General features: G+C 44.3%; 1 protein-coding gene across 1 annotated transcript in view; it reads left to right on the top strand.

Annotated features, from left to right (window-relative positions):
- LOC126474725 (homeobox protein MSX-3-like) overlaps nucleotides 1-20,984 on the top strand; it is a 124,751-nt gene that overhangs the window by 98,370 nt on the left and 5,397 nt on the right. Inside the window, exon 2 of the mRNA XM_050102205.1 lies at nucleotides 18,429-18,676. Within this exon, the coding sequence (XP_049958162.1) occupies nucleotides 18,429-18,676 (248 nt within the window). The remainder of the gene's footprint in view (nucleotides 1-18,428; nucleotides 18,677-20,984) is intronic.

Genomic DNA, 20,984 nt, shown 5'->3' with positions numbered 1-20,984 from the left:
ATCAGAGAGATTAGAGCCCACACAGAGGCATACCGACAATCCTTCTTTCCCCGAACAATGTGGAATAGAAGGGAGAACCGATAGAGGTACTCAAGGTACCCTCCGCCACACACCGTCAGGTGGCTTGCGGAGTATGGATGTAGATGTAGATGTAGATACCAGTTTGCTGAAAGTAATGGCGTAACCACTCGTTTAATGAAGAAACCCTAGTGGCAGGGGAAGACTGGGTTCACTCATTCACCGCTCGTCAAAATTTATGTTTGAGGTAACAGGAGGGAAACACTATCGAGAGGATAGTGGCCATCAATAAAGCACAAATGGAACTTTTTTTCAGCAACTTGGAAACGTTGCAGTCTAAATATAATTCTGCGCCCCATCGAGGTTACAATGACGACGAAACTGAAATATTGACTCTACCGGGAAATTTGCAGACAAGTGTAGCAAGAAAAGGCTAAATAATAATAATGATACAATTTGTTTCCTTCCATTGAAATGTGTTGTATTTAAGTTAGAGATATGTTAGTGTCATGTTTTGATGTTTGATACGATCACGATAATGGAGACAGTGATGACGATGATTGTGATGATGGTGATGATTTTGACATAGTAAAAAGAATTATACAACTTAATAACGGCAGTACCTTCGAATATTGTAATTCTCCTTTAGTCTGTTAAAAATATAATAATTTCTTTTTGCTCCATAACAGCAGGATGTTTACCCCAGACCTGGGGCAAAAAAATAAAAAAAAAAGGTTCAAATGGCTCTAAGCACTATTGGACTTAATATCTGAGGTCGTCAGTCCCGTGGACTTATAACTACTTAAACCTAACTAACCTGAGAACATCACACGCATCCATGCCCGAGGCAGGATTCGAACCTGCGACTGCAGCACTACAGCGGTTCCGGACTGAAGCGCCTAGAATCGCTCAGCCACAGCGGCTGGCCCTGGGGCAAAGATCCACATTTTTTCATTTGTAACATTTTGTTAAATATAACTTTAATATACCGTACAAGCAATCTTGAAATCGCGGTATTGTGTGAAGAATGATACTAGGTGCATTTTGTACAATTTTCTTTGCCAGGTAAGGAGAAAAGCGGTAGAAAACAATAGAAAAGTGTGAAGTGCGCACCTTTGCTCCTACCTATCCCTATTGATGGCTAAGATGAATATGGACTCAGAAACGTGTGCCTGCAGAAAGGGGATGATCTACTGTTCGCGTGCTAGTATCGTGAGCAGGTATTGAAAGTGACTGAAGAATGCTGAAACCGCGAGTAGGCGACAAGAAGTTGTACGTCCATACCTCATCACAGAATATAGGGCTCGGAGGCTTGTCCACTCTCTGAAGCAGGATAGGCGGTGATCGGTGGTGGATCTGATGGCAGAGTACAGGCTGGCGCAGGCCTAAGTGTTTTGGAGCACACTGTCCAAAGGACGATGTTGAACATGGTGTTCCACAGCACAGGACCCCCCCCCCACGTGTTCTCAGGTCGACCAAACAGCATCGTCAGTTATGATTGCAGTGGGCACGGGATCATGGAGATTGGACCGCGGATCAGTTAAATCGTGCCGCCTGGTCGGACGAATCCTGTTTATTGTTAAACCAGGTCGATGGCCATGTCCAGATAAGCCTGCTCGAAACATGCAACGTGTCGCGGACGCTGGCCAGTGGCAGCAGTATTATGCTATGGAAGACATTCACCTGAGCTTCCACGGGACCTACGGTAGTATTGGAAGGCAGAATCATGCTGCAATGGTTTGAAGTGTGTGATAGTGAACTCACGTCGATTCCTTGGCCGTCAAATTCGGCTTAACTAAATCCGATGCAACCCAACTGGGACACTAACAGGCGGCCACAAACTAACCGCCTGTAAATTATGAGAATATGACCAGTGCGTAGGCATCTGGTGTCACAAACCTCTGGAAACCTGTTAAGTAGTTGTCGAATCCAAGGCACGCAGAATCACTACTAAACTGCGTTCCAGAAGTGGACCAACACGCCTTTAGGTTGGTGGTCATAATGTTTTGGATCATCATTGAATATTTAGTATATTTCTGCGTAGAAGCAGAAGAAAAAAGATACATTTACGAAAGTACTATCATAATGAAAAGTGTGCAAGAGGGATAATACATTCCATTATATTTCTCCACTAAAGCAGAACATTTCGCTACGAAGCAGTAGCGGACAAAGTGAAATAATTAACTTATTTTGCTGTCCAACGATAGGGCACACTGCGGTACAAACGAGGCCCTTACGAGTTCCCGCCGTTGCCGGCAGTTACGCTGTGCACCAGTGGGCATCGCCGCTCCGCGCCACAGATTATTTACGTCATAATCAGCAGCAGTTGGCCGCCTCTGCTACTGGCAGCGGTATTCTTTACGAGCCAGCCGGCAGCCACAGGCGAGTAATGATACGAGCTGCAGGTAGCACCGCGATTTATGTACCCGGCGCGGGCTCGCCAACAGATTGCTTCCTTCCCCCTCCCAGCTACTCCACCACCCCCCTTCCCCCACTCCAATCAACCACTACAGCTCCCACCGTAATGACCACTCACAGCTGCGTGGGCACTGACCGCCGCTTCTGCAACCACTAGGATGGTAAGCTCTAAAATGCGCGACCAGTCTTTGTACAAGAAAAACAATGAAACTGTTTCAGCTTAACTAAAATGAAATAGCAGTCGGTCGATATTACACGGTCACATCAGTAAAAGCTTTTCGTTTCAACCTTCTTCTTTCGTCCATCCTGGTTTTTTTTTTTTTTTTTTTTTTTAGATATCATATATTTCTCATTCATTCTCCTCATTTTCTCAACATCTTCATCTTTCGTCCTGTATTTTCGCACTTTTTATTCATGACTCTCTTCATTTGTTTCTTATTTGCTTCCTTTTTAATAGAGATCATCATCTTTTATCCTCTTGTGTCGTCCCTTTCTCTTCATTAATATGTAATATATTTCATTATCTTTCGTCTTTTGCTTCATAATTGGCATTTCTCTCTCAGTTACTCTTTTTCCTTATCCAATTTTTCTGTCTACACTTAACTGATACTCTGTTCTTCCTGATCATTTCTCAGCATAATTATCATCGAATTTTCACACCTCATCTTCTACTTGTTCCTCCTCCTTCTCTTCCTCCTCGCCATAACGTGACCATTTTCTCGTGATTCACTCGAAACAAATGATGTTTCCTCAGTCATGTGCTAACTCACAGCTAGTACATGTACGCAAGCTACTCATCTTTGCCCGCATCTCGTGGTCGTGCGGTAGCGTTCTCGCTTCCCACGCCCGGGTTCCCGGGTTCGATTCCCGGCGGGGTCAGGGATTTTCTCTGCCTCGTGATGGCTGGGTGTTGTGTGTTGTCCTTCGGTTAGTTAGGTTTAAGTAGTTCTAAGTTCTAGGGGACTGATGACCATAGATGTTAAGTCCCATAGTGCTCAGAGCCGTTTTTTTTACTCATCTTTCTTCATGTGTTATTTCCTTAGGCTGCCGGCCGGTGTGGTCGAGCGGTTCTAGGCGCTTCAGTCCGAAACCGCGCGACCGCTACGATCGCAGGTTCGAATCCTGCTTCGGGCATGGATGTGTGTGATGTCCTGAGGTTAGTTTAAGTAGTTCTAAGTTCAAGGAGACTGATGACCTCAGATGGTAAGTCCCATAGTGCTCAGAGCCATTTGAACCATTTTCCTTAGCTGTCTCAGTATTGACACCTGCAGTCGAACTGGAGGCTGTCCATTTCGGAAATCGTTAGGGAATTCAACATTCCGAGATCCACAGTGGCAAAGAATGTGTCGAGAATACTAAATTTTAGGCATTACCTCTCACCACCAACAACGCAATGGCCGACGGCAATCTACTTAACGACCGAGAGCAGCGGCGTTTGCGTAGAATTTTCAGTGCTAACAGACAAGCAACACTACGAGAAATAACAGTAAAAATCAATGTGGACGAACGACGAACGTATCCGTTACGACAGCGCGGAGAAACTTGGCTGTTAATGGGCTATGGCAGCAGACGACCAAAGCGAGTGTCTTTGCTAACAGCACGCCATCAACTTCAGTGCCTCTGCTGGACTCGTGATCAATCTGTTAGACCCTATCCGACTGCAAAGTCGTGGCCCGATCATATGAATCTCGATTTCAGTTGGTAAGAGCTGATGGTAGGACTCGAGTGTGGTGCAGACCCCGCGGTGCCATGAACCCAAGTTGTAAACGAGACAGTGTGCTGTGGCTCCATAATGGTCTGGGCTGTGTTTACATGGAATGGACTGTGCGCTCTGATCCAACTGAACCGATCACTGCATTGAAATATTCATGTTCGGCTACTTGGAGACAACTTGCAGCCTTTTATGGACTTCATGTTCCAAAACAAGGATGGAATTTTTATGGATGACAGTAAACTATGTCACCATGCCACAATTGTTCGCGATTGGTTTGAGGAATATTTTGGGAATTCCAGTGAATGATATGTCCACCCATCGAACATTTATGGGACATAATCGAGAGGTCATTTCGTGCACAAAATCGTCCACCGGCAACATTTTGGCAATTATGAACGGCTATTAGAGGGAGCATGGCTCAATATTCTTGCAGTGGACTTTCAGTGACTTGTTGAGTCCATGCCGTGTCGAGTTGCTGCACTGCGCCCACAAAAGGAGGTTCAAAAATGGTTCAAATGGCACTGAGCACTATGGTACTTAACATCTGAGGTCATCAGTCCCCTAGAAAGTAGAACCACTTAAACCTTACTAACCTAAGGACATCACATACATCCATGCCCGAGGCAGGATTCGAACCTGCGACCGTAGCGGTCGCGTGGTTCCAGACTGAAGCGCCTAGAAACGCTCGGTCACAACGGCCGGCACAAAAGAAGGTCTGACACGATATTAGGAGGTATCCCATGACTTTTGTCACCACGGTGTATGTGGCGCACAGAAACGATTGAATCATTGCGCCACAGTGTTCCACATTTCAAGTTTGTCTAACTGATTTTTAAATGGTGGAAGTACATTAAACAAACGATAGTCCATTCCGTAGTGTAATTCAAGTGCGTAACAGACATATAAAGCAGATTTTTCCCAACGGGTGTCATCCATCTATCAGCGACGCTCTTCGTTTCAGCGGCATAGTTCTGCTTTTAGAACGATCCCATTCCTCTTCTTCAGTGTAGGACTCTGTATTTCCGAATGTTACAGAAAAGCTTAACTTGGGGTTCGAAACCCGTTTTCACTTGTCATGCCTAATGGAAATGGAAATGAAGTCCCATGCTTCTTGTCAGAGCGTAGGGGAACGATGCGGGAGACCCGCACCGCAGTACTAGGAAAGGTCATAATGGAGGTGGTTTGCCGTTGCCTTCCTTCGACCGTAAAGGGGATGAATGATGATAATTAAGACGACACAGCAACACGCAATCATCTCGGAGGAGGTGAAAATCCGTGACCACCTTGGGAATCGAACCCGGGATCCCGTGCTCGGGAAGCAAGAATGCAACCGCGAGACCACGAGTGGCGGACTTCATGCTTTAGAAGCATAAAATATTGCTACAACAAAGAAATTACGTTAAGTAACGTAATCGTATCCACAGATCTTGGAGGACCCGTAGGCATCGACCGACCGTCGTGTCATCCTTTGGACGTGTGCTCAGGGGCGTTGTCAATTATCGTGAGTTGGAATCGCTATTTTCAGTCAGGCAGCTCCTCGATTGGCCTCATAAGGCTCAGAGCATTCCTTTCCGGTCTTCCCATCACGGAAAAATCCTCGACAGCACCGGGAATCGAACCAAGTTCCTCCACCTGGCAGCCAGACGAATCACGTTAGGTATCAGAAAATAATTAAGTATTCCCAGTTGGGGAAGGTGAAGTCTAATAAGAATCGTACAGTAAAGATATATGGAGTGGAACCACAGCAGATGCCGAGCTGACGTAAAATATCATTTCCTAAACGACGTAAAGAAACCAGTAAAACGGTCACATTCCTGATCTTGATGTAAGATTTTTCTGATGTGTAAGCTGATCTAGTATAAAGTAAAACAAAACACACACACACAAAAAGTCCGGAAAACTCCAATCACCTATAAAATTACTGGAGTGGGGAACTTCGAGGTGATTTATACCGAAGACTCACATTACAACGTTGCTGCGTTTTTGTAAACTGGCTTCATTACTCAGTCTGATAATTAGATTCCTTTAACCGACTTCTCTAACAACCGGAGACAGTATTTACTGCACTGCCACTCTGTGTCGAGGGCTGACGGGATGAAGTGGCGGGACGACATGTATAATGACAAACAGCTTCCAGGGAATCTCGTTCAACCGCATAAGAACCGCATATACGCCGTCGATACTAAGCGTTTAATAGGCCGAGTTTTTTTCCCTCTTCCTCTGATTTGCGGAAACACGGAGAAGACTGGTTTTCCAGGTGCTGCCGTCCGTCTGCGTGCCCAATGAAAGATTGAACAATATTTTATAATGCGTGATTGGCTCCTGTTACGTCAAGTACTGCTATAGAAGTCTGTCTGAAATTAAGTGACGGCTGTGCGCAAGTTGCGAGACGTATCGCTGTCAGAGTTCACGGCCGCTGCAGGAAGCTGTAAGTAAGCTTAACTAAAAACAGAATCGTACTTCAGTATTTAAAGATACTGAAAACGGAAGTTCATAAACAAAATACGTAAGCCTACGTACAGTTCAAGGGATAGCAGGCTGGTCTGCAACAATCAGCATCCTTACGAACAATTTGTCGTTTAAGAAGCAGACAAGGAAAAATAGTGGCACTGTTGTAACGACCTGTCTAGGGGGTGGGGAGATGGTCGGATGAAAGCTGATTTTACAGTTTTACAGACGACTTGGAAAGGCCAGGAAAAAGACTGCTGTTATATGTATCCACGTGCTTTCTCTTCGCTAGCAATACACGGGCTTATTCCAGTGGAGATCTTGAAACTGAGACGAGAAAAAAAAAATGAAATGATCGTATGGCATTGTTGGTCGGGAGGCCCAATCCGGGGAAGTTCGGTCGTCAGGTGCAAGTCTTATTGTAGGTGACGCCACATTGGGCGACTTGCACTTCGGTGAAGAGGAGATGATGAGGACAACACAACACCCAGTCCACGGGCGGAGAAAATTCGCCAACCCGGCCGGGAATCGAACCCATACCCGCTGCATGGTAGGCAAGCACGTTACCACGCAGCTAAGCAGACGGACTGATAGCAGAAATTGGCACTGGTGAATTATTCAGTTCTGCGGAAATATTCACTACAGTCTTAAATCATTAGACGGCCTATACATTCAGATTTACAGCGATACCAAGTGAACAATTCGGAACGTAATCTACACTGGAAAATGCAATAAAAGGAGTACTATGAATTATACGAATTATTCTCCACCAGGATACAGTGGCTCACGGCTTATGTATATGTAGGAAGGGTCCGGCGTATAGTAATTCAGAAAAACCGTTAAAACTAAATTTTACTTTAATTCGCAGCTATGAAATAATCGGTTTAGTTAGTTGGCAATCTTCAGCCCTAGACTGAGGGGGAGTAGCGTCTTTGAAAGGCGTCTAGACCGATCGCCTATTCAAGTGGTCGGCAAACACATTAGTTAACAGAGCCACATATCAGCAGTACACCTACTGAAATTTCTTTTGTGAGCCTGTACACGTAGGTATACAGTTATTAATTTTGTAAGGGCACTCCTAAGCTGTCCTTTGCTAAAAGTCCTCAGTCTGCTTGAGATATGTTCACTGAGATCGACCATTTCCTACCCTCCCACCCACAAACGTCATGCATACTTGTTTAGTCTATCTCCTTTCGTCCATCCTTTCTATATGCCCAAATCATCTCATCCTTAATACTCAACACTAAATCTTCTTTCACTCCACAACGCTAAAATTAACTTACGAAACTACACTTAAAGTTTAAGCCTTAGAACTATATGTACTCTGAATAAAGCGTGACGTCATTACTCAGTTAAGATATTGTTTGCTGATAAAATTAAATTGTAAGGTGGCCAAAAATTAAATCATGACAATTGCTGCCAACACTAATGTGAAAAATGGCCATTTGCCTTGAGAAGTTTGCGTAAGTCGAGTATATATATATATTGTTGTTTTAATTGTAGGTACGATTTCGAGTTCCCATTAATGAGATTGCTTCTCAGTTGACTGTTGATAAGGTTCATGCTTGAAAATGATTGTGTGCATGAATGTGTAGATCTAAATAAGGGAAGAACATCAAACGCAAGTTTTTTCAGCTGATTATTTGAATCAGGAATGCTATCCCATGTGTTAAAAACCAACATACACTCCCTCTCCGGTTCTTTCAAAGCAGTCAACATACGCTGTGGAGGTTTCTCCAGTATATCTACATCAGTACGAAGGTGTTCAGATTTAAAGAGCCACAATTATTTGTTCTTTAAACTCAGCAACTACATTTCAGCGTTTTCAATTTCAGTATTAAAGGGAGAAAAATTTAATTCTATTGCAGTAGAATTAAGACGTTTATTTTTAACAAAGGCTAATTCGCTTTGCTGCTTCTGATTCCAGGAACCTGTTGAGAAACGCTTTCCTCAAACTTAAAAGTGTCGAATCGAAGGAGTAAACCGCGGGCACAGAACTATTTTCTCGGGCATGTTTCAACAGGCTTGGAAAGTGAATCAAAGTTTAGGTTTGCAACCCTTGAGTAAAGAGCTGTGTTTTCTTTCCCCTGAAGCTTATGACGACGCTGATTTGGATGAGACGTAACATCTACAATTTTTGGAGGCACTGATCATTCGTTAGTTCTGAATAGTGACACGCATCTCAAGGCGAAACCTTCAGTTTCCGTTAATAAGGGAGCGAAGCGTTTCAAAACGTTTCCCCTGATGACCAGTGTATATTGTTATGCAGTAGAATATTTGTTTACTCACTGCCTATTACAACGAAATTTTTTTTAAGGAGACGATGATTGAGAGATGTAGCGCCATATTCGTGCGCCCGTACGTGGTATTATGTGGAAGAGCCACACTCAAATGGACAAAGAGACTCATGTGGCTCGCAAGCCGAAAAGTCTACGTATGTGTCGAATGCCACTGCATCGTTGCCAGTTAACTAAAAGAAAGCGTGGAAATGAAATGTGGGGTTCATGGAAGGGGCAGAGTACACTGTTGATAGTAGGAAAACCACCTACAGGTAACAGGTGTATTTCCTCTTTATTAAGACCAGACACGTTTCACATTATTTTTTTATTCTTGCACTGAAAACCACTACAAAATGCGTTAAAAAAGATCAGGGATCATCGTATCATCGATCACCGGATTATTAGACGTAGAGCGTAAGGTTGGATCTGGCAAGGACGGGTGGGAAACAGGCCGTGTCGTTTTCAAAGGAAAGGAATAATCCTAACGTTTCTATCAAGCGTGATAGGGAATTGCGGAAAACCTAAATCGTGAATTTATACCCGTCTCATCCGGAATCTGAGGCCAGTCTCTCAGCCGATGCTCCGCTTCGCTCTGTCAGACGACCGTGAAAGCACATTTCACTGTGCTGCACAGTAATGTTTATTCCTTTGCATTCATTAAAGGAGTTCAAATGGTTCAAATGGCTCTGAGCACTATGGGACTTAACTTCTGAGGTCATCAGTCCCCTAGAACTTAGAACTACTTAAACCTAACTAACCTAAGGACATCACACACATCCATGCCCGAGGCAGGATTCGAACCTGCGACCGTGGCGGTCGCGCGGTTCCAGTCTGTAGCGCCTAGGACCGCTCGGTCACCACGGCCGGCCATTAAAGGAGTGTATGAATAGAGATTACTTGTATATCTCCATATAAGGTATCATTTTTCTAAATATACATTAATTATACACACTCTCTGAGACAGTTTTATACAGGAAGAACGAAGGCGATTCTTTGATTTCTCCCTCATAACGGCTGCTCCCAGCGGAGGTTCGAGTCCTCCCTCGGGCATGGATGTGTGTGTTTGTCCTTAGGATAATTTAGGCTAAGTAGTGTGTAAGCTTAGGGACTGATGACCTTAGCAGTTAAGTCCCATAAGATTTTACACACATTTGAACATTTTTTTCCCTCATAACCGGTTCACTGCAGTTTGCTGAGTGAGATATTGGCCGTTGTGCTACAAATGTCAGCTAGTTGAGACTTTCAGCATTTCTGTTGTATTCTGCCACGAGACAAATCAACCTGTGGCCAAGCATAGCCTACTTCTTTATATTCGCTCGATTTCTCTTTTTAGTCCAGCTTGGACAGAGCTCACACACTTTAGCTATACTCTAATATTGGTGATTTAAGAGCTGTAGTTTACACGCAGATTTACCTTCGACCATAATTCATCATTCTTGTCTCGTAAAACATTCGTTTCACTTTTACGCTTGCATAGAACATTCTTGTACACAGTATACATTATAAAAATATTTTATCCACGCACTATTGGGATCTGAAACGTATCGGTAGTTTCAACACTTGCTTGCTCCTTTCTCATTTTGGCGGTGAGCAATGGCAAGGGGCTTTGAACTTTGGTGGTCTAGAGTTTCAATAACTCGTACCTAATATAGGGGCTAATATTATAAACTGGGTGTTGTGTGATGTCCTTAGGTTAGTTAGGTTTAAGTAGTTCTAAGTTCTAGGGGACTGATGACCATAGCTGTTAAGTCCCATAGTGCTCAGAGCCATTTGAACCAATATTATAAATTACTTCAACGTGGGTAATCCGTCGCCACATTAACACTGAAGAGGGAAGTGCGCCTCTCTAATAGTGTCGGTGTCTTGCGGATTCTTATCTTAGAATGTATAGGGAATTGACAAAATTGTTTACTGCCCTGTGTGAAGTTATGTTTCTTCTTTTTCTTCTTCTTCTTTTACGGCCTTATTTAACCACTTCAGTCACTCATTTTCTGGTCATCTTCTTCAGTAGGTCTCATTTCTGAACACTCCAGTATCTTTTTATTCCTTCCAATATTTCTGTCATTCTTCATCTGTCAATACCCCTTTTATTGTTAGTCGTTTGTCTGTTTTCGGTTTAAAAATTATTTTTATGTCTTTCAGTTGCTTTAAATTTTCTGTTTTGTTTTTTAAAAGCCCGGAGTTAATTTTAGCTCCTTCATATCGTCCATGATTTCCTTTATCCATCCTTCATGTTCCAAAGTTTCTCTATAATTTTTCTTAACAATCTGTTTCTGGTGACCGAATAATTAGATCCTTTTCTTCCGTATAGTATCTGTAATGGTCTCCAGTTCACTGTTCACCACTTCCTTTGGCACCGCCAAGGTCCATCATTTTGATATTTCTTATTTATGCATGTTCTACCTATTCTTCGCCATACTTTTAGGATTTCGTCGATTCCGTTTTTCTGCGTGACTTTCACTTCCATAAGTCATCTTTGGTTGAGCCACCTTCTTGTAATGTTTTATTAAGTTTTGATATGTAGACCATGTTAAGTTTTATCGTTTTGTTAGTTCCTACTTGCCACGCAGGTTTTTCGCCCAAGCTGTACGTTAAAATTTTTCCTAGTTATTTAAATTGTTTAACTATCTTTACTTTATTGTAATGTGGTTGATTACTTGTCGATCGGCTACCATTATTTCAGTCTTTTCGAATGATATCTGAACTTCTGTTTCTTGTGCTATATTTTGTAGGCGTGTTATTTGCTTTCTGGCTTCTTGAGTGTTATTGGCTAGTAATGGTAATTCATCCGCGAATCCCTAGTAATTTACGTTTATTTGGTCTTACTTGTTTCCAATTTTTATGTTTTTAGGATTTTTCTAGTACCATTCCCTGATCACGTACAATTGAAAATTAACGACGATAAACTGCGTCCTTTCATAACCCCATTTTGTTCGTAAATGGTTCAGATATTTCTCCACTGAACTTTAAGTTTGGTGTTTGATAAAGTTAAGTTTATCATTTTTATTAATCTGGGATGAGACCGAAATTCCTTGGTGTTTTCATAACTGTCGCTCTGTGAATATAATCATAATCTTTTTTTGAAATCTATAAAGATTATGACTTGTTGTTTTTGTCTTCTTTTGTAGTAATCCACTACCAATTTCAAAGTGGTTATCTGTCCTGAGCAGCTTCTCCAGGGTCTAAATCCTCCTTGTTACTCTTCCAGTTCCAGTTATTGATAGAATTCCTACAATACTGAACGACGCCATGCATATTAAATTGCGCTCCAGTGCAACACTGTTATTTGCCTTGCCTTAATAAAAGCGGCTAGTTAAACACATCATCCAGCATTCAAGACTCAAGGTTCTTTTTTATGTTTTCTTGAGTGTCTAAAATAAAAGTAATAGAAACAGAAACACGTACAACAATAATGGCAACTAGTTTACAACTTCTCATTCTTGGCAGGTACAGGTCGTGGCGCACGAATAACTGCTGCTTCCCGTTCGGCATGTGGGTACCATGCGGAAGCTCGAGGCCAGTCACCGTGCCCAGTGATGTTTCTGGAATCCCCTATTGTGACTAAGACTAGCATGGCATTCTCATCAGAAGAGTACCTCCTTTTACAACTAACTGCAAGTTACACAGCAATGAATTAACGGCAGCAAAATGCGTTTGCATACCGCCCTCCGTTCACGGAACTTGTATGTCAATAAAGGCTCTACCTCATATAAAGCATGTCTCACTGGAACGTTTACAAAATCAGGAGACGACTGTTGGAAAATGGGCGTAGCGACGTTGAGCAATTGGTCGCAGGAGGTTGTATCGTATACGAGAGGCAAAATGGATGCCCTGCGAGTGTGACCAGACATACATTCCCACGATTCTTTGAACGCGAGCATTGTGTCTCTGTGATAACAATGACAAAATGAAAGCTACCTGCCTCAAAAGGCATTTTACTGACAAAACGAAAGAGATGTAGCGAAACATGTTATTTTCACAGTATGATTTCCGATGTCACAGAAGACAAAATGTAGTAATCAAATTATAATTACATCTCACAAAGCTACGCGTGACTTCACCGTTGGATTACTTAGTCCTCTAATCTTAATTGTATTTGAGTATAAAGTTACCCTATTCATTGTTTACATCTTTCGTTTCCTGGCACTTCTGTCTCCAAGTACCTGATACATTTTCTATCGGCGATTCTCTTTCCACTGACAGTAGTAATCAAATGTTCTCCAACATACGAAAATTCCCAAACTAACAGACTGCTTACTTTATACATGTTAATATTTCTTCTCCCCATAATATGTTGTGGATGAGCACATGCAAAGAAGAGTACCTAATGTAGAACGTACTCGTTCTTCAGAAGAAATATTCTCACTGTATTTAAAGTACCACACTTGAAAACTTTTTTCCTGATGCAGTCGCATCAGTGTGTGGCTCAAAATGTCTCTGACCAATATGTTCATAATGCTAAAGATCATCATCTGTTGTTGTTGTGGTCTTCAGTCCTGAGACTGGTTTGATGCAGCTCTCCATGCTACTCTATCCTGTGCAAGCTTCTTCATCTCCCAGTACCTACTGCAACCTACATCCTTCTGAATCTGCTTAGTGTATTCATCTCTTGGTCTCCCTCTACGATTTTTACCCTCCATGCTGCCCTCCAATGCTAAATTTGTGATCCCTTGATGCCTCAAAACATGCCCTACCAACCGATCCCTTCTTCTAGTTAAGTTGTGCCACAAACTTCTCTTCTCCCCAATCCCCATCTGTTAGAAACGTGTTTTCGGCCTACAGCAACCGTGTGGCTACACAGTGTACCCCTCTTCAACGGAATCACAGTGGGAAGGCAAATGAAATTCGTAGTCCGGCTGTACGGTAGGCCAAGTCCGTGAGGGACTCCAATTGCAGTAGGAGTATTATGGATGATATTATTTGTAACACATTCTAAAACTGCCCATAGCACGCTCGCAGTAGCAAAAACTGTAAATGATTTCTTAGTACATTTTGCTCTGGTCAACAAAGTGTAACTGTAATGAGAATTTTATATCACTGAATTGCTTCCCTACACAAGAGAACGCAATTAAAACAGCGCTGATACATCACAATACAGCTTACTCACAATGCAAATCAGTCCAAGAACAAGCTGAAATAAAACTACTGACCCAGACATTGTCATCAGCCCAAGCAGTCCGCATTCGTCAACAGCCTCAGAATGACTTAACAAACGTTAACTAATTCGGCACTGATGTTGAATGTGGTGTTTTACGGACGGAGGACGAAAAACCTCCGTAAATGCCAAGCAGCAATGATAATAACACTAGAAATAATCTATCTTTTTATCTCGCTCCAGTCGATAACAATTAGCATTATTAAATTTATAATAATGATTAAATCTAGCTATCGACGTTATTAATATATGAAGGATTTAAAAATTTTGTGCGACTAGACGTCACATATCCTCCTTTTTCTAACATTCGCTGTGTGAAAACGAGGAACTTCATCAGTCTGTCGGCAGATGCCGTACTGTCGCTACTTACGCACGAGCAGCCACACTCCACGAGAACAAAGAAATCACTACGAGTCGTAGCCACAGATATGTCTCTTCCACCTCTTCCGACCGCGATGTAGCCTACTCGTCTAACAGAAAATTGTCTTTACCCCTTACTTGCATCAGGGTTTTTCTGTCGGTCGAGCGCAAAGCAATGTGGAGCCTATCGTGAAGTTCATTTGCATCATTTCAAAATATATATATATTGTCCTCGCTGGCTCAGATGGATAGAGCGTCTGCCATGTAAGCAGGAGATCCCGGGTTCGAGTCCCGGTCGGAGCAAACATTTTCATCTGTCCCCGTTGACGTATAAGCAGCTAAGGGTGTTCATTTCAATGTAATTTCAATTTAAAAACTGCCCGCGATGATATTATACCAAAGAACAGTACACAGCTACGCCTAGCTCCACACCGCCATTGCAATGCACATAAATATTAGGCATATCTGTCGAAACACTGCACGTTTACTATACCCGGTATACGAACAGCGTTTTGGGACGCAAACTGTAAAAGCTTTCTGAATTTGCATGTAGCTCTCGAAATGTAAAAGCAGTTTTGTACATGCACAGCCGTAAAAAAGTTAGTACACTTGAAAAGAGGACATTGCTTTTGATGCGATGATGACATATTTCACCTGGGGGACGGTAGATGCACTGCTAATCTGTGTCTGCACTTTAGTAGGAAAAGCTCACAGCCAGAAGGCTCAGTGTGGTGCAAACGTGTGAAGCAAGCAGGCAACCACGAAACGGAGACACACTCGTGTGCTTCCTACAACCAACTGGGAGAGTCCGAAACGGGTCAAATTGCGGCCTTCCGAGCGGCGGGATGGTCCTTTCGGAGAACTGCCACAGAAGTTGGACGTTCTGCTCCAGTTGTGCAACGATGCTGGTATCAGTGGTCACGTGAAGATTCCCACACCCGTTGTCCAGGTTCTGGAGGACCATAAAGCATAGACCCCGCCAGGATCAACGAACTTCGAGGGAAGCAGTGGCAGATCGGACGGCTACCGCTGCAACTCAGACCTGTCAATAAGAACTGTTAACGGACTGGTTATTAGCAGTAGGACTATGGGCACGACCAATTCCAGTCGGTCTTTCACTCATGCCACAGCACCGGCATGCACGGCTCGAGTCGTGACGTCAGTGGATCACCTACGAAATGGAATGGCGCGTCTTGGTCTTCAGCGATGAAAGCAGATTCTGCCTGCAGGCAAGTGATGGTCGTTTGCACGTGCGATGTAGAGCTGACTAGCGCTGTCTCTTAGCAGGCATTCGTTCAAGACACACCTGCCACACCCCAGACCTTATGGTCTCGGGTGCGATAAGCTATAACTCTCATTCACCTTTGGTGTTTCTGGAAGGGATCCCAATCAGCACTCATTACGTTGTTAGACCCGTTCTGCTGTCATTCTCGCAACAGGAAGGTGATGTGTTGTTCCAACAGGATAATGCTGCTCACACATTGCCTGTGAAATTCAACGTTCTCTGCAAGATGTGCAGCAACTTTCCCTGGCCAGCACGATCTCCGAACTTGTCTCCACTCGAACAAATATGGGATACGATGGGACGAGGAGTGATTTCTGCAGCTTTTCAACCAATAACACTTACGTGGACAGTTCGAGCAGGCGTAGCATAATGTATACCAGGATAGTATTCACCATCTCAAGGATGTCTAGCCTAGTGCCACCAAATAACACAGAGCTATTAAACTGCGAGGCTAAAGGCACTAGGTTCAAAAAATGGTTCAAATGGCTCTGAGCACTATGGGACTTAACATCTGTGGTCATCAGTCCCCTAGAACTTAGAACTACTTAAACCTAACTAACCTAAGGACATCACATACATCCATGCCCAAGGCAGGATTCGAGCCTGTGACCGTACCGGTCGCGCGGTTCCAGACTGTAGCGCATAGAACCGCTCGGCCACCCCGGCCGGCCACGTTGCTTTTGCTGTCACCGACGCCTGACTCCACTTTCCTCAATCGATTACTAATGTATTCAAAATTGAGGATTAATTTTGCCGAGTAATAGCTAGGATTTCTTACAGGCTCCGAATCCGTTTATAGGGTTCTCGTTCCCCTCAGAAGTAAGTTCGCTTACATATTACGCCGTTAACAGTTTCTATGATTATATTAAGCCAATTCCTAACGTAAAGGTAGCTTCTGTTAAGCATTTATATTTCCACGAGAGCATGCGCATGACTATCAGCTGTGCTCGGTACATAGCTGGACGCTGCGATTAGTTCCGGTGCAGTTCTCGCGGCCTACCGACCCGTCCGCGTAGTGGGGCCTGCTGTAGATTTATGACTGGGTACTACGATACTATAGTTTTATCCCTGACATCGCAAAACTTTGGCATGCAGTAGTTTTCTGTCAATACCTTCTGCAGAAGGCCAAATTATTTTGGCTGAAACCTATGTAGAGATTGATTTCTATTTACAACTGAGGCCGACGTGTTATATGTTAACACGAATTTCTGGAGGTGTTTTCACATTTTTGTGCAACCCCTGTGATTGCCAATGAGGTTGAGTCCTGTAGTGATTCACGACGTACTGTATTTAACTTTCCTGGTTCGGGCAAATACACTGGGGCACGCTTCCCAGACCACTGTAGAGATTATTGTACTCACTGAAATATAACGCGTCCGGCCATCCTGATTTAGGTTTTCCGTGATTTCCCTAAATCATTCCAGGCAAATGCCGGGATGGTTCCTCTGAAAGGGCACGGCCGACTTCCTTCCCTAATCCGATGAGACCGATGACCACGCTGTCTGGTCTCCTTCCCCAAACAACCAACCAACCAACTGAAATATAAATGGGAGTTCTTACAGTCAGACACATACATTTGATTTCCGGGCGGGTTGGAGATTTTCTCCGCTCTGGTTTCCTGACAAAAGAAACTCAATGACAACTGTCTACTTGCACGCACCTCCGTTACAGATGCTATTTTGAAGGCAATGTGTAGCACTGGTACCTTTCGGAACTACATGAAACTATAGGGACTGAAGCGAGAATGTTCCACATTGTTTCATCCGAAACTGGCCGAGGAAAAAAAGATGTCAGATTGCGTATTCAACGCCCCTCGTATGTGTGGTGTGCGTACTGTAAGACCTTCGGTACACACACCATCAGATTATTTGACTTGTTGCTCTAACGAAGTAGGCGAGTGTCAGAAATATGTCACGTGGTCTTATCGTGGCGTGTTTATCTTCTGCCGTTAGGTCAGACGATAGAAATGCTACTTGCACACTTAGATTAACAGATTGACGGTGACCAACTTTAAACAGAACTTGATTAATTTTCACACACATTTATTAAAATAACAAAAAGCATAGACATTACGTAACTTGATTCTGGATACTGTTTACAATTGACAATCTGAAGTTCCTTTGGTCTTGGTACGTTAATCTTATTCTCACATATCTCTGATACTTGATAAAGTGTCTATACATTTATCTTCATGGCTATGTACAGGTATATGGTAATCTTATTAGGTGCAGACTGAAACTTGACTATAGACTGGTACAGACTAATGTAGACTGGTACGGACTGGTGCAGACAAATGCAGTCTGGTACAAAATACCTCGCACGTTCAGGTATCACTGCGCGAGTGTGATCCGTGAGGAGAAAAGGTTCTACGTTAGCAGCAATCTCATTGGCTGCGTTACAAATTAATACGCGGATCGGCGGAAGCAGAATTTGGTCCGTCTCTAAGGCAGCGCCATCTCGTAGTGCGGAGACGGACGAGCGCTGCGCCTGCGCTGTTGTGCTTAGCGGGGCGCGCTCTAGTGGGAAAGTTGTGTACGCAGTGACTACGCGGAACTATGTACACAACAGTATGTATCTGCAAAAATACAAATAATAATTATGTAGTTTTATTATATCCCAAGTATCACCTGAGTAAGTTGTGCTCGGTTCTGGAATCGACTCTGCCAGTACCCGTTGTTCTTCTAGTGGGGCGCACAGTTGCAGACTGGCGCGGTTGGCAGCGACTGACCGCCGGCCCCCGCTGTGTTGCAGAGGTGCTGCTGGGGGGCGGCGAGGTGCCGCGGCTGCCGGGAGGCGGCGCGTTGGCGCACCACCACCCCCACCCGCCCCCGCCGCCCGTGCGTTGCACACTGCGGAAGCACAAGCCCAACCGCAAACCTCGCACGCCCTTCACGACGCAGCAGCTGCTGTCGCTGGAGAAGAAGTTCCGCGAGAAGCAGTACCTGTCCATCGCCGAGCGCGCAGAGTTCTCCTCCTCGCTGCACCTCACCGAGACGCAGGTGAGCGACGCAGATACAAAGGCAAGTCCACGGCACGTCTAAGTTAACCATTAATTACGATGGCTTATTAACAAGGACTGAGACTTTTTTTCAGCGATGTTTATTACGCCAGGTTACAATGAGATGACAGATGACATGGGATAGCGACACGCACACATACAGATGGAGGTAGTACAGCGTACACAAGGTATAAAAAGGCAGTGCGTTGACCGAGTTGTCATTTCTACACAGGTGATTCATGTGAAAAGGTCTCTGACTTTATTATGCCCCTTGCGACGGGAATTAACAAAATTTGAACGTGGTATATGTTGGGTTGGCACAAGAGCCAACACCGTGTTACTAGAGGAGGCCGAAGTGCACGCGTTTTAGCTCACGCAGGCTGGCGTGAGGAGGGAAGAACTATACTGACGTGAGGTCTGGAACATGAAAAGGAATTAGAGCGTCTGTAGTCAGTGAACCATCGCTAGCAAAGTCGGCTGTACAGCTGGGGCGCGTGCTAGGGAGTCTAGACTAGACCTGCCGTGTGGCGGCGCTCGGTCTGCAATCACTGACAATGGCGACACGCGGGTCCGACGTATACAAACGGACCGCAGCCGATTTAAAGGCTACCACCTAGCAAGTGCGGTGTCTGGCGGTGACACCACAGTATAGTTCTTGGAGCTAGACGCATACGACATTTCATTTCAGAAATTGTTAGAAATTCACTATTCTGAGAGCAACAGTGTCAAGAGTCTGACGAGCATACCGGGTTGCAGGCATTACCTCTCACCACGTACAAGTGGCTGACGGCCCTCACTTAACGACCGAGAGCAGCGGCGTTTGCGTATGAGTTGTCAGTGCTAACAGACAAGCAACACTGAGTGAAATAACTGCAGAAATCAATGTGGGACGTACGACGAACGAATCAGTTACGGCAGTGTGGCGAAATTTGGCTTTAATGGGCCATGGCAGCAGACGAGCGACGCTAGTGTCTTTGCTAACAGCGCATCGTCGCCAGCAGCACCTGTATGGGACTCGTGACCGTATTGATTGGACCCTAGCCGACTGTAAAACTGTGGACTGGTCATATGAGTCCCGATTTCAGTTGGTAACAGCTGATGGTAGGGTGCGATTGTGGCGCAGACCCCCACAATGCCATGGACCCAAGCTGTCAACAGGGCATTGTGCAAGCTGGTTGTAGCTACATAATGATGTGTGCAATGTTTACATGGAGTGATTGGATCATCTGGTTCAACTGACTCTATCGTTGAATGCAAATGGTTATGTTCGACTACTTGGAGACAAATTACAGTCATTCATGGACTTCATGTCTCCAAACAACGATGGAATTTTCGTGGATGACCATGTCACTAAGCCACAATTGTTCGTGATTGGTTTGAAGAACATTCTGGACAGTTCGAGCGAATGATTTGGCCACCCAGATCGCACGACAGGATACCATCGAACATTTATGGGACATAAGCGAGAAGTCAGGTCGTGCACAAAATCCTGACCGGCAACACCATGCAATTATGGACAGCAATAGAGACAACATGACTCAGTATTTCTGCAGTGGATTTTCAACGACTTGTTGAGTCCATGCAACGTCGAGGTGCTGCTCTGCGCCGGGCAAAAAGGAGGTCCGACACGATCTTACGACGTATCCCACGTTTTTTGTCATCTCACTGTAATGCTTAGGCTACACGATCTTTTTCTGAGTACTTCCCACCTACTTTAATGCACAGTGTTATAACATCTCCACCAGTTATCGAACACATGGTTCAGGCCATTCTTTGTCAGGTACTACAGAATCGCCCTACTTTTCTTGAACATTGTCAGAGATTTCACCGAGCGAGGTGGCCCAGTGGTTAACACACAGGACTCCCATTCGGGAGGACGACGGTTTCAACCCAACGTCCGGCCATCCAGATTTAGATATACCGTGATTTCTCTAAATCGCTTGAGGTAGTTGGCGGGATAGTTCCTCTAAAAGGGTACGTCCGATTTCCTTTCCCACCTTTCCCTAACCCGAGCTTGTGCTCCGTCTCTAATGACCTCGTTGTCGACGGGACGTTAAACACTAATCTCCTCCTCCTCAGAGTTCTGAAATCGAATACCGCGAACCTTTGCCTTTACTGATGAGAAGACTGGGGCTGTGAGGCGGATGTGGTACAGAGGTAATGTTAGACCGCGCACTGTCCGAGGAAGTTATTGTCGTTTCCTTGCCATGTGCTTCCTCAGTTCAGCCAAAACTGACGTGTAGTATCTTGCTATAATAGTGGTGTGAGTTGAAACTGCCAGCCGCAGTGGCTGAGCGGTTCTAGGAGCT

Source organism: Schistocerca serialis, chromosome 4 (genome assembly GCF_023864345.2).
Source record: "Schistocerca serialis cubense isolate TAMUIC-IGC-003099 chromosome 4, iqSchSeri2.2, whole genome shotgun sequence".
Lineage (NCBI taxonomy): Eukaryota > Metazoa > Arthropoda > Insecta > Orthoptera > Acrididae > Schistocerca > Schistocerca serialis.
The sequence above is the reverse complement of the archived record's forward strand: the minus strand, read 5'-3'. Positions and strand labels throughout refer to the sequence as shown.